Raw genomic sequence first — 18586 nt, forward strand, 5'->3', positions numbered from 1 at the left:
CATTCTGTCCACCGGCATCCTGCATTGTTGCTTCAACAGTCTAATTGTTTCTAATGGCTAGAATGTTGGTTTTAATCTGAACTAATGCTGTTCTGCTGTTTTCCCCTGGGATTTTACAGAGTGGGAATTGGTTGAGAAGATTGGCAGGTATGGTGATGTGAAGGGGAAGCTGGGCTTTTCACATATTCAAGCTTAGATGCTACTTTTGAGTTAAGAGGGAGCAGTCTCTCTCTTTCCACTCTCTTAAATTGGTGACTGGAATTTAGCAGGAGACATGTTTCTTTCTTGGAGATTCTGCTGCCTGAGAGTGGGTCTTGCTGCTTTGGAAGCTGCTGAGGGAAAGATAGTCTTTTCTGTCTCTGGGGTCTGGACACTGAGAGGCTGGCTTTGCTTCTCTGAGGGTTTGCTCTTTTGAGGATATATCTTTCTCTGAGCACTGCTGCCTGGACTTCTGTCCAGAAATGTTAAAAAACTGAAAATCCAGCGTCACGCGAGCATACTTGTTTTTGTGCTAATTCTGAAGAAGGGCGGGTGTGTCTGTGGGTTTAACTTGAAACAACAGAGATAGCTAGCTGTTAGAGTTTATACCGTGTCATGTTTAATTCTTGTAATTGGTAAAAGTTTTGCTAATTCTCTTTTTGTTCTGTTTTCTTAAATAAACTTTGTTTGATAAAAGCTTCTCAATGTATCACTTGAATCACACTTGGAGTGAAACACCTTATGCTCACCCATACCAAATTCAAAAGTAAAACTTGGGGTCGAGACTAACTTGACAAAATACCTTAGAGTTTTTGGCCTGGTCTTGATAATTGTCCTCCTCACAGTTTACAATGTAGAACTTTAAAAGGACCTAAACAGGTTGCTGGAATGGGTGGGCAAGTGTCAGGTGAAATTTAATAGAACATAGAACCATAGCAACCATTTCAACCCTGGGAAAAAGCCGCTGAGAATCCACCCTATCTATACCTCTCAACATCTTGTACACCTCTATCAGGTCACCTCTCATCCTTTGTCTCTCCAAGGAGAAAAGATCGAGCTCCATCAACCTATCCTCATAAGGCATACCACCCAATCCAGGCAACATCCTTGTAAATCTCCTCTGCACCCTTTCAATAGCTTTCACATCCCTCCTGTAATGAGGCGACCAGAACTGACCACAGTACTCCAAGTGGGGTCTGACCAGGGTCTTATAAAGCAGCAGTATTATCTCCCAACTCCTAAACTCGATCCCTCAATTGATGAAGGCCAGTACATCTTACGCCTTCTTAACCATATCCTACACCTGCGATTTAAGAGTCTATGGACCTGGACCCCAAGGTCCTTCTGATCCTCTACACTGCTAAGAGTCTTACCCTTGATATTATACTCCTTCATCCCATTTGACCTGCCAAAATGGACCACTACACATTTAATGTTAGAAAAAGGAAGTGATTCATTTTGTAAGGAAGAATGCTGAAGTAATGGCAGGATTTTCCAGCTATTCCTGCCAGTGGGATCTTCTAGTCTCGATGACAGTGACTCCCTCCCCCACCCCCATCATAGGTTCCCTGGGAAAGGCAGAGGGGGAATAGAAAATCCTGGCCAATTTAGTATAAAGTGTACATTCTAAAGGCCATGCAAGAATGGAGGGATCTTATCAATTGAGTGATAAGAGTATAAAGGCAAGGACAATCTGTTAAACTGTATTGAAAGATGTGAAGGCATCAGAGCAGCATTCAAGAATCTGGAAAGATTCACAAGAATAGTTCCAAGGATGAACTTCAATTATAAGGATAGATTGGGGAAGTTTGAGAGTTGTTCAGATCGAGGTATTCAGAATCATGATTGGATTGGACAGAGGGAGAAACTGTTCCCATTGGTGGAAGAATCAAGAACGAGAGGGCACAGATCATAGATAATTGGCAAAAGAACCTATGGCAACACAAAGAGAAATATTTTCACACAGTGAGTGGTTAGGATCTGGAACGCATTGCCTGAGAGTGTAGTGGAGACAAGGTCAATTGCAGTTTTCAAGAAGGAATTAAATCATTATTGAAACAGAAATATTTACAGAGCTCCAGGAAAAAGGCAGGAGAATGGCACTATGAAGAAGGTCAGCACAGACACAACAGGACAAATGGCCTCCTGTTCTGTAACAATTCAATGATTTTATGATTCTAATTAGAATCTACAGCACAGAAACAAACCGTTTGGTCTTTCAAATCTACACTAGTGTTTACGCTGCAAGAACTTCCACCCACCTCCCTTTATCTAAACCAATAATAACTTACATTCATATAGCACATTTAATATAACAAAAGCTTCCAAACAACAAACCCTTCTATTCCCTTCCCTTTTTATTTATCTAATCGCACCATGCATTCCAAAGGGCCCTACTTACTACTTGTCTCAACCACTTCCTATGGTAGCAACTTCCATGTTGTAATCATTCATTAGTAAGTTTCTCCAAATTCCTCATTGCATTTATTGGCAAAAATCTTACATTTATGACCCTTAAATTTCCACTCATTCTTATGCTATATGCATTTGTGTACTGGAGTTACCTGGGTCACAGTGCCCAACCTGCCCTTATGTCCTGCTGGTACTTTATTCAACTGTAGTTGTGCCCTGAAAGGTATGAGGGTGTGGATGGGGTTGAAATAGCAGTCAATGAAACTGTAAAGAATTGAGAAAAGTAGTCAGGCTGCAGGGAACTAGTCCATACAATTGCTGACAAGAATAACTGTGATTTCTAGGTAAGCCTTAGGAAAAACGATACACAAAGGGAAGCTTATTTTGAGACGAGGTTTCTGAATGGATGATTGTACACCAAGGTCCTGGTAATCAAGCATCCTGTCATGTGGAGCAAGCTGGTTTAGGACCAGAATTGCTAAAGGTTTCAGCTTTGTGAACCCCATTATGATATCAGTTCCAGAGGAAGATGCTTAATATTTTGAGTTCAGGATAATTCCATTGGGAGGGGAATTTTAGGTTTCAGTTCCAGTTACCATGGATGGAATGCGCCACTCTCGTCCATGGCAGGACTGTTGTGAGCGAGAATGGAAAATATTGCATTCTAGCCAAAACTCCATTCGCTTTCAGCGTCACTGGAAAATCCCAGACATGAATGAGGACAGAAGATTTTGGCCCATACCTTAATCCTCAAAGCAGAAAAGGTTTTAGAGAATGAGTGGTTTAAAGATTCTGCTCCTTTGTTTCTCTATGTGCAGGAGAGTTGATTATTTACAGCAATAGCATGGTGGATCATACAAGGAGTACAGGCAATTTGACATAATCTTAACTAACAGTGAGCTGAATACAGCAATTCTTTCAAGAAGCAGTTGAAACTAATAGGGAAGGAGTGGGCCATTTGGTTCTTCATTTCAGTTCTCCCATCCAATAATATTATGGTTAGACTGGTATCAATTCCACTTCCTTGTCTTGATTCCCTTGCTGAACAAAAATCTGTCTAGCTCCACCTTGAATAAATTCAAAGACCCAGCCTCCATAACTTTCTAGGGAAGAGAATTCCAAACATCAATAACCCTTTGGAAGGACAGGTTTCTCCTCAACCATATCTTAAAGGGAATTTTCTTATTTTTACATAATGTCCCCCAGTTTTACGAATCACCCTATCCAGTCCCCTGTGTTTCAAAAAGATCACCTCTCATTCTTCTAAACACTAATAGGTATACGCCCAACTCGTTCTATCTTTCTTCAAAAGGTAAATTCTTTATCTTGGAAACATGTCCAGTGACCCTTCTCTGAAATATTTCTAAACCAGTTATATTTCTTTTAAAAAATATCTTTCTTTTAAATGAGAGACCAATCCTGCACAAATTATTCCAGATGTGATCTCACCAAGACCCTATACAGCTGCAGTAAAATTTCCCTGTTTTATATTCCCTTACAATAATCACAAACATTTCATTTGCCTTCCTAATTAATTGCACTTTATATGATTCATGTACCAGGGTGCCCAAGATCCCTCAGTAACACAGAGTCTTGCAGCAGCATCTGTGGAGAGAAACAGCTAACATTTCAGGTTGATGACCTTTCATCAGAACTTCTGAAAATTTATTTTTGGGATATAGGCATCACTAAGTAGGTCAAAATTTATTGCCCATCCCTAATTGCCCTTGAGAACATGATGGTGAGCTGCCTTCTTATACTGCGGCAGTCCATATGAAGTAGGTACACCACCGTGTTTTCAGGGAGGGGGTTCCAAGATCTTGACCCAGTGACAGTGAAGGAACCGCGATATCATCCCAAGGCAGGATGGTGAGTGACTTGGGGGGGAGCCTACAGGTGATGGCGTTCCTATTTGCCTGCTGCCCTTGTCTTTCTAGGTGATAGAGATTGTGAGTTTGAAAGGTGCTGTCAAAGAAGCTTTGGTGAGTCATTGCAATGCCTCTTGTAGATGGCACACACTGCTACCACAGTATATCGATGCTCAGGCCCAACATTAATACGGCAGCAAAATATTACAGGTGTTGGAAACCAGAAATGAAAACAACAAAGTGCAGGATATAGTCAGCCAGGTTCGGCAGCATTTATGGAAAGAAATTGAGTCAACATTTGAGATCAAGATGACCTTTTATGAGAATGAACCACCGACTCCAAAAGGCCCAATGCCATTTTATGCTCAAATGAGTTCCAAATGGCAACAGGTGGAACTAAGTCCCAAGAACCGCAGTTCTGGTAAGTACAGTAAGAAGTCTCACAACACCAGGTTAAAGTCCATACAGTTTATTTGATAGTAAACCCACAAGCTTTCGGAAATGCTGTTCCCTCGTCAGGTGTGTGATACCAGAGGTCCATGGGAGGAGAGGGTAGGGGATGAAAGCAAGATACTGCAGATGCTGGAATCTGAAACAAAAACAGAAAATGCTGGAAAATTTCAGCAGGTCTGGAACCATCTCCGGTGAGAAACCAGAGCCAACGTTTTGAGTCTAAACATAAGAACATAAGAAATAGGAGCAGGAGTAGGCCATCTAGCCCGTTGAGCCTGTCCCACCATTCAATAAGATCATAGCTGATCTCAAGTGGATCAATTCCACTTACCTGCTTGCTCCCATAACCCTTAATTCCCTTGTCGATTAGAAATCTATCTACCCGTGACTTAAACAGTCTAGATGACCCTTCGTCTGAGCTGACAGCAAGTGGGGGGGGGAGGGTGGAGCGGGTGGAGTTGGTGGAATGGGACAAAGGGAATCTAAAGGAGGATTTAGAAAGCTGAGAAGGTGCTAAAAGTGTCCATTAAGTGATCAAAACGCACGAATGTTAGAACAGAAGCACAGATTGTTAAAGGACTATCTGAGGAATGTGGCAGTTGTTCTGAAAGGAACAAAGGAGGGAAAAGAGGAGAGCTGGATTGGAAAGTGGAAAATGGAAGTGAGAAAGAAGAATGATAAAATAGATGAACAGGGTGAAACAAAATGAAATAAAATGAAAGGAAATGGGATGAAGGTGGAAGAAAGAGTCCATGCTCTGAAGTTTTTGAACTCAATGTACAGTCCAGATGGCAGTCCGATGTTAATTGGAAGATGAGGTGCTGTTCCTCCAGCTTGCATTGGGGTTCGCTGGAACATTGCAAAAGGCCAAGGACGGACATGTCAACAGGAGAGCAGGGTGGTGTGTTGAAGCAGCAAGCCACTGGAAGATCTGGGTCCTGTTTGTGGACTGACCAAAGTGTTCAGCAAAGCAGTCACCTTGTCTGTGATTGGTCTCACCGATGAAGAGTAGACCACATTCAGAGCAGCGAATGCAATAAACCAAATTGAAGGAGGGGCATGTGAAGTGCTGCTTGACCTGAAAGGGGTGTTTAGGACCTGGAATGGTGAGCAGGGAGGAGGTAAAGGGGCAGGTGTTGCACCTTCTATGTATGCATGGGAAGGTGTTGTGGGCAGGGGATGAGATGTTGGGTGTGATGGAGCAGAGGGCCAGGGTGTTCCAGAGGAGCGGTCCCTGCGGAATGCTGACAGGGGGGTGGGGGGGTGGTGAAGGGAAGGTGTGTTGACTGATGGTACTGTGCTGGAGTTGGCTGAACTCACAAAGTTCCTTTGAATGCAGAGACTGGTGGGGTGAAAAGTCAGGACAAGGGAGATCCTATCCTGGTTCTAGGAGCGAGGAGGGGGTGAGAGCAGTGGCCTGGGGAATGGGTCAGACGCAGTTGAGAGCCCTACCAACCTCAGTGTGAGGAAAACCATGATTGAGAAAGAAACATCAGCAGTGTTGTTTTGGAAAGTGGCACCATCAAAACAGATGTGGTAAAGGGGAGGGAACCGAGAGAATGGGATGGAGTCCTTACAGGATGTGGGGGTATGAAGAGCTGTAGTCAAGGTAGTTGTGGGAGTCGGTGGGTTTGTCAACTGACTGGGGTGGGCAGGGGGGAAGGGGAGGAGTGATCCATGAGGAGAAGGTGTCCCGAGTCTAAAGGAGCCTTCAATTCAGGTGCCACCCCCAACCCCTTTCCCACTCCGAGGGTGAGAACTTCAACTGTTTCCCGGCCTCAGTCATTGGTCGCCTACCAGCCTAAAAATTCAGACAGGCCAGAAAAGGGCGCTTTAGAGGCTTTGATTGGGACATGGGCGGGTTTCCCATCTGAGGAACTGTCCTTCCCACATTAAATTCACACAGGGATGATCCCGGAGGGATTCCCAGCCATCCGACTCCACACCCCCACTGCCTGAGGAACCGGGTGGGGGGGGTGGGGGGGGGTGCTGAGGGGAAGGGGCACAGCTCCTGCTGAATTACCCTCATCTCAGGCAGATCCCACAATGTGGGCGGCCCTTGGCGAGGGGCGTGGCCTGGGTGGGACTGGAGGCGGGGTCTGGGTGGATGGGCGGAGTTCGGGTGAGGGGGCGGAGCCGGGTCCGGGGGAGGAGGCGGGGCCCGGCTGAGGGGGCAAGTCCGGGGTCTGGGGCGAGGGGAAAGGGGGCGGGGCCGGGGCCCTGGGCGACGAGGAGGACGTGGAGGGGCCAGGGGTGGGGGGAGGAGGCGGGGCCCGGGGTGAGGGGGCGGAGGCGGGGTCCGGGGCGAGGGGAGGAGGCGTGGTCCGGGAGAGGGGGTGCAGGCGGGGCCCGGGGCGAGGGGGAGGGCCCGGGGCGACGTGGAGGAGGCGGGGCCGGGCTCCGGGAGAGGGGGCGGAGGCGGAGCCCGGCGGGAGGAGGAGGAGGCGGGGACCGGGGCGAGGGGGGGGGGGTGCGGGGCCCGGTGGGAGGAGGCGGAGCCCGGTGGGAGGAGGCGGAGGCGGGGTCCGGGGTGAGGGGGAGGGTGCAGGGCCCGGTGGGAGGAGGCGGAGGCGGGGCCCGGTGGGAGGAGGCGGGGCCCGGTGGGAGGAGGCGGGGCCCGGGGTGAGGGGGAGGGCGCAGGGCCCGGTGGGAGGAGGCGGAGGCGGGGCCCGGTGGGAGGAGGCGGGGCCCGGGGTGAGGGGGAGGGCGCAGGGCCCGGTGGGAGGAGGCGGAGGCGGGGCCCGGGGTGAGGGGGAGGGTGCGGGGCCCGGTGGGAGGAGGCGGAGGCGGGGCCCGGGGTGAGGGGGAGGGTGCGGGGCCCGGTGGGAGGAGGCGGGGCCCGGGGTGAGGGGGAGGGCGCAGGGCCCTGTGGGAGGAGGCGGGGCCCGGGGTGAGGGGGAGGGTGCGGGGCCCGGTGGGAGGAGGCGGAGGCGGGGCCCGGGGTGAGGGGGAGGGTGCGGGGCCCGGTGGGAGGAGGCGGAGGCGGGGCCCGGGGTGAGGGGGAGGGTGCGGGGCCCGGTGGGAGGAGGCGGAGGCGGGGTCGGGGGTGAGGGGGAGGGTGCGGGGCCCGGTGGGAGGAGGCGGAGGCGGGGTCCGGGGTGAGGGGGAGGGTGCGGGGCCCGGTGGGAGGCGGCGGAGGCGGGGTCCGGGGTGAGGGGGAGGGTGCGGGGCCCGGTGGGAGGCGGCGGAGGCGGGGCCCGGTGGGAGGAGGCGGAGGCGGGGCCCGGGGTGAGGGGGAGGGTGCGGGGCCCGGTGGGAGGAGGCAGAGGCGGGGTCCGGGTGAGGGGCGGAGCCGCGGTGACAGTTGGCGGTTGCAGTGCAATGGCAGTTGTTGTTTTCCGGTGTCTCTCTCTCGGGGCGGTGTTGTTGTGGTCGGCTCACGGGTTTTGTGCCGGTAGGGAACAATCTCTCCTTCAGTGTTTGCAAATATAAGGGTACGGTTGGCAGTTGGGGGAAAGTCTCCAGGGTTTTCTCTCATCACTATAATTTCTCTTTCAGATTCTGACTTCCGCTTTGGATCTTACTATGCCAGTCACATGGTGTTACAGAAAGAACCTGCCCGAGCTGTTGTCTGGGGGTATGGCGCAGTTGGATCAATAATCAATGTGACAGTGTGGAGACAGGACAATATCTTCTCTCAGCAAGTGACAGCAGTGAATGAAGGTAGGGAATTCTGTCTGATGGTATAACCCCCATCCAGAATCACACAGCCATGGATGGTATAACTCCCATCCAGAATCACACAGCCATGGATGGTATAACCCCCATCCAGAATCACACAGCCATGGATGGTATAACTCCCATCCAGAATCACACAGCCATGGATGGTATAACCCCCATCCAGAACCACGCAGCAATGGTGGAAACGGATATTGTGGACTGAGATGACCTCTACATAAGAGGTCAAGTGGCAGGAGCGCAGCAGAGCGCAAGTATTGAAGTAGTTGCTAAACTACTAATAAAGGTATTCTTTGTTATTAGTCCTTGTCATGTATATTCAGGAACCCAGCACATTTTACATGGTTTAAGGAGTAAGCAGTGTGGTACAAGGACTTTGCCACATTGACCCATTCGTTTTTAAAATGTTGTCAATAATTGGGAAATGTTTGAGAAGGGGTGGCATATTTACTGTGGTGCAGCATTGTTGACAAGTCTAAAAAAGCCCTTACTCTATTTAACCTTATGGGCTCCAAAGCTGTTGAAAAATTTGAATCATTTGCTTTCCGGATGGAGGAGGAAAAACAGGACCTTGAAGTAATGCTAAAAATTGAGATTATATGTCACTTTGTTTAAAAAAAATCCTTGACAGATCAATGAACCAAAGTGCGAATGAATCAATACAAACTGTCATGGCCACGTTGAAATATTGATGAAGAAATGTGTGTTTGGCACTCTCACTGATAAACCAATCAGGGATTGAATAATTTGCGGAATTCATATTGATTTAGTATGCAAACATCTGCTGCAAGAAAAAGACCTAATTTTACAAGTAGTCATTAGTACCTGCGAAGATTGGCAGCCAAAAGATAATAGGTTAGCATGAATAAAGAATTGGTTTAAGGTAGAAGGAATAGGAATGAACAGGTTACTTTTCAGGTTGATATACTGATATGGGGGGGCAACTCCAACAATTGGGATTTCACTTACTTAAAATCAATATTAATTACTTAGACCAAGGGGATCAAGTGTAACAAATTCAATTGATCTGACAGCACAAAACTAGATAGGGAAGTAAACTGAGGAGGACATGAAGGGCTGAATTGTCCCAGCCCTTAAGCAAGAAGGCTGGCACTATGATGGGCAAAGGAGGTAGGAAAATTAGAGAAGCTAGAGTTTTTTTAAATGGTGAGAAATTATTAAATGTTGATGTTCAGAGGGTTTGGATGTTCTTGTACAGGAAACGTAAAAAGTTAAATTTAAGCAATTAGGAAAGCAGATGGCATGTTGTCCTTTATTGCAAGGAGATTGGAGGATAAGAATAAGGAAGTCTTGCTACAATTGTACAGAGCTTTGGTGAAACCACAACCTGGAGTAGTGGGTGCAGCTTTGCTTCATTCATTTGAGGAAGGATTTATTTATCATAGAAAGGATGAAACAGGTTCACTAGATTGATTCTTGAAATGCGTTGGGTGTATTATTTTCAGTTGACTAGAAATTGTCTATCTTCTGGCATTTGGAAAAATGAGAAGCAATCTCATTGAAACATGTAAGATTTTGAGGAAACTTTCAGGATGGAAGCTGAGAGGCTGTTCTGCAGAGTTTTGAGTTCAGGGGCAAAGCCTCAGGATAAGGAGACAGCAGTCACTGTAATTATGAGAAGTGTATACACTTAACATAAGAACATAAGAAATAGGAGCAGGAGTAGGCCATCTAGCCCTTCGAGCCTGCCCCGCCATTCAATAAGATCATGGCTGATCTGTCGTGGCTCAGTTCCACTTTCCCGCCCTCTCCCCATAACCCTTAATCCCCTCTCTTATCAAGAACCCATCAACCCGCTTCTTAAAAATATTTAGCGAGGCAGCCTCCACCACTTCAACGGGCAGAGAATTCCAGAGATTCACCACCCTTTGAGTGAAGAAGTTCCTCCTCAACTCCGTTCTGAACCGCCTCCCCTTTATCTTGAGGTTGTGAATCTTTGCAATTCTTTAGCCCAGAGGGTTGCAGATGCTCAATAAATGAATATATTCAAGACTGAGATTGAAAGTGTTTGGGGAATTAAGGAATGTGGGGATTGTGTGGGAAAGTAGAATTGAGATCAAGGATAAGCTATAATCTGATGAAATGGTGGAGCGGCCCCGAGACCATGAATAGCTTACTCCCGTTCTTATTTCAGCTCCCTCTGTGAGTGTAAAGGAGGAGGTCATTGGGAAATAAAATTAAACACAGGATGGATTTACAAGGCTGCCAATGCTCAAAAAAGTCAGCCTATGTGATCAAGTTGCCTCCATGGTGGCATAGTGGTTAACACTGCTGACTCACAGCTCCAGGGACCCAGGTTTGATTCCCTGCTTGGGTCACTGTCTGTGCCGAGTTTACATGTTTTCCCTGTCGTTGTGTGGGTTTCCTCTGGCTGTTTCGGTTTCCTCCCACAGTCAGAAGTGCTGGTTAGATGCATTGGCCATGCTACTTTTTCCCTCAGTGTACCTGAACTGGTTCCGGTGCATGGCGATTAGGGGACTTTCACAGTAATTTCACTGCAGTGTTAATGTAAGCCTTCTTGTGACTAATAAATAAACATTCAAACTTCAAAGTTTGCAGGCAGCCGTAAGCGTAGAGATAGTGAAGGTTTTGGCCGAGGCATTTCCCCTTGTCACATGGCAAATGAAATTTAATATCAAGAAATGCATAATGGTGCAAGTTAGTAATAAGAATGAGAAGAGGCCGTGTAAACTAAATAGTATAATGTTAAAGGCCATCAGGAATAGAGAGGTACATATCACGAATCATAGAAACCAGGAGCAGGAATAGGCCATTCAGCCTTTTGAGCCTGCTCTGTCACTCAATATGATCATGACTGATCCTCAATCTCAATGCCATATTCCCACTTTCTCCCCATATTCCTTGCCATCTGATGTCGAAGGCTATCAGGCCTTTGATGTCTAGGACTACCAAGTCACATTTGCAAAATCATTAAACTGAAAAACTTGGGTGTCCAACTGGTCATCTGGCTCCGGCTACCTTGCCATATTGAAACTCCTTGGATGTATCCTTCAATCCTGTGGAGGTGCCCGAGTGGGCAAATTTGCCTTTGCACAATGAGTAACTATATACTTGGGAGCTTCACCTCTGAGAGCACTTTCACGTTTGTGATTGCACTGCAAACAGCGAAAATAGAAGTTTTTGAGCTTGGCTTCGTGATTAATGCAGGTTAAGCATTCTTCACAAGATACAGCAAGGTGCAAAGAATGCAGGCCTCATAAATCAGCATCTTGCTGTTAATGTTATTCCATGTTTGTTTCAAATGACGGTTGAAGGGAGTAGCTGTTTTCCCTATGCATGTATCAAACCCTGCATCAAGAGACAAATTATCTGTTACAATGGACCGGGGGTAACAGAATTTGCTAGCCGCTCAGTCAGGTGAGGAGATGCAACACCCTGTCCCATAACCAATGTTTTCTTGATGTTTATAGTCAGGGAGAATGCGTTACAGGAATGGGAGAAAGAGTCAATTAGTCTTTGTAGCTGAGATTCTGTGTGGGTAGTGGAGGTTCTCTGATCAGGATGCAGTGTTTTTGTCTTTCAGTCTTGACAGATTGTTGAGTTTTTTGTTGGACTCTGTGCAAGTAGATTCTTTCCATATCTGCGGGGAAGGCAAAGGTCAAGACAAAGGATGAGGGAGGGGTAGTGGCATAATGGGACTGTTAGGGGAGAGAATCTCAAAAAAATCACTCAATCAGGGTTGGTCCTCATTAAACGGTTTATTTTTGCCAGCGGGGAGATGGCTTCTGTTAAAACCCAGTGCCTGTCTCCGATGAACAAAGGCAAAACGTCCATTCTTATACATTTTTCAAACATCTACACAGTCTGTCACAGCTGGACCTTATCCAATAATATTGATTACAGATTACATACATTAGCCACATATCCAATGAAAAAGATGGGCTTGTGCATGTTCAGCTCATGGTCTCACGGACACAATTCATGGTACCTTATTAATGTTATCTTATTTTTTTCTCATCTTGAGTCCTTGAACTTACAACCCTGTGGGCCTGGAGACTGCTCCAGCCTAGCTACCCATTAATGAATTTATTCTCTTAAATGGTAGGCGTATGATTAAACTTGTTTTCGTGTATCCAAAAACAGATAAGAGAAGTAGCTGACCCTGCTGTTGTACACAAGCTTATGATTTTCCCAGCTAATGGTGTTCAGGAATGTGGCTAACCCAGCTAGTATCTATTTTGCGTCTTTTAATAATGTGTACTTCTGCTTAACATGGTGGAGCTTACATGCATGCCTCCCATGATCGTATAACAATAAATTCATATATATTTATCATATAGTATTTATTCCTACTGATATAAATTACTATAGAGGTACTAAAAACACAAATTGTTATACAGGCACCTAAGCCAATGATATTATTCCCTCTAAACGTATTCTCTAAATCCCCCTTCAACAATTACCCCCTTTCAGTAAAGGGCTGACCCCATCAGCCCCCGAAACTGAAGCTTTATGGAATTATTAAAAAGTTTTGGGCCGCCCAATGTTCCCTGTTTCATTGTGCTGTAGTCACATGATTTCAGGAATAATGGTTGGTTATGTCAAATTAAATTGGTCCGAATTATCCTGCCTGCCATATTGAGTTATGTCCCTTAAAGCTTTAGCAGCAGCCCTCATACTTTTGTGTTGCTGATATTTCTTGCAGGACCGGCGAGTGATAATGCCCCATGCTAGGGCTAGTAGTAGTTTGTAGGCTTACTATTATGTGTGAAATGATTCGAATGCAAGAGTGTATATTAACATTCAGTCCCCAATCCCATACTCTCTGCCATCAGCTTTCTTCCTGCTTTCTATTTTGGTGACTTTTTCCAAAGTCTGAATTTTTGCTTGTAGCTGGTGATCAGCTCATGATCTCACGGACACAATTCATGGTACCTTATTAATGTTATCTTCTTTTCTCTCATCTTGAGTCCTTGAGCTTACAATCCTATGGGCCTGAGAGAATGCTCCAGCCTAGCTACCCATGAACGAATTTATTCCTTTAAATAGCAGGCCTATAATTAAGCTTGTTTTTGTGTACCCAAAAACAGATAAGAGAAGCAGCTGTCCCTGCTGTTGTACACAAGCTTATGATTTTCCCAGCTAATTGTGTTCAGGAATGAGGCTAACCCAGCTAGTATCTATTTTGTGTCTTTTAATATTATGTACTTCTGTTTAACATGGTGGAGCTTACATTCATGTCTTCTGTGATCGTATGACAATAAATTCATACATATTTATCATATACAATATACTACTTATCCCTACCAATATAAATTACTATACAGGTAGTACGCATATGAATTCTTATACAGATACTTAAAGCACTGATATTATTCCCTCTAAACCTATTTAAATCTCATTTCAACAGAGACTGTCACTAGATTAGTATTCCAGAGACCCTGGCAATGCTGCGGGAACCAGATTTCAAATCACACCATGGAAGATGGGAAAATTTGAATTCAATAAAAATCTGGAATTAAAAATCTAATGAGGACCATGGTTGACTGTAGTAAAAATTCATCTGGTTCATATACAGTGTGTGCAGGTCACATCAGGAGTAACAAAGCAAAGTATATAGCAACTTGCTTGCATTTGTTAGCTCTAGATTCTAGATGTGTCAACATATTGAGAAGAACATATTGAGAACATGCTGGAGAAGTTAGCAAAATGTTAGGAATAACAATCCTCTTAATGAAAATATAATGAAAACAAGAGCCTGTTATTGATATCATCCCCATTAAATTCATGATGTGGACATGAAATAGCTACTAACTACAAGTATATTGATATCAAAGTAAATAAGTTAATTTGGAGGGAATGATTTCCAGATGTGGTACAAAGGGACGTGCATGATTCTACTACCACAGAAAATTCAAATCCTTTCAAGCTGATACTCTGCAATGTGGCTTTAGTGTAATCCTTTTTGGATGTCCCTCCTGTTTTAGGAAAGCAAACTCTTTAATAGCACGGGGATTATTGAATAGGCAGAAAGGATGCATATCTGCTCTCAAATAATTTTAATTAGCAATAAGAATATCATGAACAATGAGAATCACTTGTCTCAGTCTTACTGTTCAGGGAAAAGACTACAGTTGTTTAGAAGAAGGACAAATCTGTTCCTGAATTCTCTCGTTCCCTTCTTTATAAAGCCTTTAACAAGTGTTTGATGTGTCAATGAGGATATAATCTTGGATGGGACTCGTTGATTATAGTAATGCAGTAGAGCAGTTTTTTAATATATATTTTAATTGACATTGGATCTCTGTGATAGGGAATACAGCTTGTTCAGTCATTTCAGAGGACAGTTAAAAAGCAACCACCATTGCTATGCATCTGGAGTCGCATGTAGATCAGACTGGGTAAATATGGCAGATTTTCTTCAGCTCTTCAGTAAAACTTGTTTCTCTCAGAACTTCTGGTCCATTATTCATGTCTTCCTTTGTGAAGACTAAAGCCAAGAGAAATGCAGTGTTAATGTCAACTTACTTGTGACACTAACAAAATAAACTTTAAAATTGTATTGTTTGGCAATTCCATTGTTAAGTCAATTGCATTGTTGAAGGCAGGTGGTAAGCATTGGCTCACCTGTTAATGGACACCTCTGAAACAGTGGGGTATGGAAGAAACTCTAAAAGTCTGTTACTCTGCTGAGTTGCTTTAAGAATTAATCTGAGGCAAAAGACTTAGCTTTAGACTCATTCTTCCACCATATAAAATTATTGGAGTTAACAGAAGCATGCATCCTTGCCAGTTCTGACAGAAATGTTCTATGTTCTATGTTCTATGTTCTATGTTCTAAAAGGCATCAGATTCCAGTCTGTTGCAGAGAATGGTGGCAATCATCGTGGAAAATCTACCTCAACATATTTCACAGTAAGAAGTCGCAGAACACCACGTTAAAGTCCAACAGGTTTATTTGGTAGCATAAGCCACTAGCTTTTGGGGCACTGCCCCTTCATCAGATGAGTGGGAGTTCTATTCACAAACAGGGTATATAAAGACACAAACTCAATTTACAAAATAATGGTTGGAATGCGAGTCTTTACAAGTAATCGAGTCTTTACAAGTAATCAAGTCTTGAAGATACAGACAATGTGAGTGGAGAGAGGGTTAAGCACAGGTTAAAGAGATGTGTATTGTCTCAGTTGAGGCTGTCCTCGTGTGCAGAACTTGGCTATCAGTCTCTGCTCAGCGACTCTGCGCTGTCATGTGTCATGAAGGCCACCTTGGAGAACGCTTCCCGAAGATCAGAGGCCGAATGCTTGTGACTGCTGAATTGTTCCTCAGCTGGAAGAGAACAGTCTTGCCTGGTGATTGTCGAGCAGTGTTCATTCATCCGTTGTCGTAGCATCTGCATGGTCTCCTCAATGTACCATGTCTCGGGACATGCTTTCGTGTAGCGTATCAGGTAGACCATGTTGGCCGAGTTGTGTACCTGGTAGATGATGTTCTCACGTGAGATGATGGCATCCATGTTGATGATCCAGCACGTCTTGCAGAGGCAGGGTTGTGTGCTGTCGTGATCACTGTTCTGATAGCCAAGTTCTGCACACAAGATGTCAGCCTCAACCGGGATCTTGGGTTCATGTCACACTTTGTAACCCTCACTACTTGCCTGGGCTTGCAAAATCTCACTAACTGTCCTGGCTGGAGACAAAACACATCTCTTTAACCTGTGCTTAATCCTCTCCATTCACATTGTCTGTACTTTTAAGACTTGATTACCTGTAAAGACTCGCATTCCAACCATTATTTTGTAAATTGAGTTCATGTCTATATTTGCCCTGTTTGTGAATAGAACTCCCAGTCACCTGATGAAGAGGCAGCACTCCGAAAGCTAGTGGCTTGTGCTAACAAATAAGCCTGCTAGACTTTAAACTGGTGTTGTGAGACTTCTTACTGTGTTTACCACAGTCCAACGCTCGCATCTCCACTTTATGGTCAACATATTTCAAGAGACAGCCAATGCAGCCTGGGATTTTCCAGAGAGCGCCCTAGTTGAGTGAGTTGAAAATGTTCAAACCAATAAAGGCAATGTAGAAAGCTTGGTTTTGCTTACGGCATTTCTCTTTGATCTGCTAAACAATAAAGTTCCAATTTGAAACCACACTCACTTCGACAAGTGGAAGCAGGCAGTCCTTGGACCATGCCCATGGCGGAGAGTAGGTTCAGTAGTTGTCACATTACTGTTTCCTTCCTTGAAGACTGAAAATAATCTTCACATTCCGTAGGTGTTCTGGGAATCTCACTCAATGCCAGATAATTAAGTTTGGGCTTTGCGCGTTTGAACTCCACCAAATGTGCACACCTCAGCTGAAATACAGTTTGGGCCTACAAGTTTGTTGTTTTTAACAGATTGAGTCCCTGGACTCCATCTGAATGCAGGAAAGAGGGTGCGCTGGACTGCCCCCTGCTTCACCGAGGTGCAGATGGTTCTGGAGCAGGATGGACGATGAAGCTGAAGATGCAAGAGCATGAAAAAAGCCCATAAAGGCACACATCCTCTCATCAATGTCGGACTAACTGTTAACGTGGAATGTTTGATTTGATTTATTGTCGTCCCATGTACTGAGATACAGTAAAAAAGTATTGTTTCTTGCACTGCATACAGACAAAACACATTGTTCATAGGGTAAATAGGGACGAGGAAAGAAGAGGGTGCAGAATACAGTGTTGCAGTTACAGATAGGGTGAAGAGAAAGAATAGCTTAATATATGATAGGACCATTCAAAAGTCTGATGTCAGCAGATGATTGAACCAGATGGAGATAAGGATTTTTTTAGTATTGTGATCTGCAATAAACAGAATGAAAAGATGGTGAAAGCAGATTAATTTACAACTTTTGAAAGGGAATTAGACAAATATTGCATTTGAAAGGTTTGCAGGATGATTGTGAAGTAAAATAGGGGAGGGGGCTAATTGATAGCTGTATTAAAGAGCAGGCACATACCTGGTGGGCAAAATAAATTAATCTTTGTAATTTGATGATTATGCCTGCAAACTTCAAGGAATAGGAGAGGTAATGTGAAGAGTATTTGAGGGGAGATTTGGCAAACCAATTCTTGGATAGTCCTGGTGCAAACATTGAGAGATGACTGATGACCCCTTCCTGGATGGTTAAGATAAAATGTGGATGTTGATCTTCTGCAAAATGATGGCTTAATGAAGCAGTCCAGGGAGTGGGACGATACACTCACTATAGTCAGTATTAGAATCTCCATAAGCTCTGCAACCTTGGGTCTGGTCCTTCCTGTTTCAATGCACCTAGGAAAGAACTTGAGAGTAAGTTTATCTCAACAGGATTTTCTATCTGTGATCTGCAACAATATTTTGCCAATTCTGTATATTTTCCAATTTTAGAATCTGAAATTGTGAATTTTACTAATTACATTTCCCAACTAGTTATTCAATATTCAGTTATCTTCGAGTTCAGTTTTTTTGCTTTTCGAAAGTGTTTACCCTTTAATTTAGTACCAGCTTATTCAAGATGTAAGATAAAATACACTATTACCAATTAGTTCCTGTCTTATTCATATAATTAATACTCATAATAATCATGAATAAACCTATCATTGGGTTCCATGAATCAGATCCTCTGCTCACAATATTCTTATCAAAACTACTCAGAATTTCTAAAGTGTTGTATCTTTATCAAGTTAATAATGTAAGGTAAATTAATAAGAGTGTTCATAGTATGTAAAGTTAGTAGTTGAGTCATAGAACCATACAGCATACAAGAGACCCTTTGGCCCATCGAGTCCACACCGACACATTAGAAACATCTGAACTCCCAACTAATCCCATCTGCAAGCATTTGACCCATAGCCCTGAATGTTATGATGTGCCAAGAGTTCATCCAGATAGACAACTCACCTCCACCGCCCTCAACAATATTATTCCCACAAAACTCATCTCCAAACTTTGTGGCTTGGGCCTCGACACTTGCCTCAGCGACTGGATCCTAAACTTCCTAACTCTCAGACCACAATCAGTTAGGATAGGCAACAATAACTCCTCCACGATCATCCTCAAAACCGGTACCTCACAAGGCTGTGTTCTCAGCCCCCTAGTATGCGCCATATGTACCTATGATTGTGTAGATAAATTCCCCTCCAGTTCGATTTTCAAGTTTGCTGACGACGCCACTGTAGTTGGTTGCATCTCAAACAAT

At 44.6% G+C, this 18586-nt stretch overlaps 1 protein-coding gene across 3 annotated transcripts in view; it reads left to right on the forward strand.

The window, feature by feature from the left end:
- The first annotated feature begins 8003 nt into the window (after positions 1-8003).
- The window catches only part of siae (sialic acid acetylesterase), a 110932-nt gene continuing 100349 nt past the window's right edge, over positions 8004-18586 (forward strand). For all 3 annotated transcript variants that reach the window (XR_013889643.1, XR_013889642.1, XM_080214699.1), the window contains exons 1-2: positions 8004-8106; positions 8211-8375. Coding sequence is in view for 1 of the 3 variants with exons in the window: in XM_080214699.1 (XP_080070825.1) it covers positions 8034-8106; positions 8211-8375 (238 nt within the window). In the remaining 2 variants the exon portion in view is untranslated. The remainder of the gene's footprint in view (positions 8107-8210; positions 8376-18586) is intronic.

This window comes from Carcharhinus amblyrhynchos, chromosome 29, assembly GCF_965287045.1.
Source record: "Carcharhinus amblyrhynchos chromosome 29, sCarAmb.v2.hapA, whole genome shotgun sequence".
Lineage (NCBI taxonomy): Eukaryota > Metazoa > Chordata > Chondrichthyes > Carcharhiniformes > Carcharhinidae > Carcharhinus > Carcharhinus amblyrhynchos.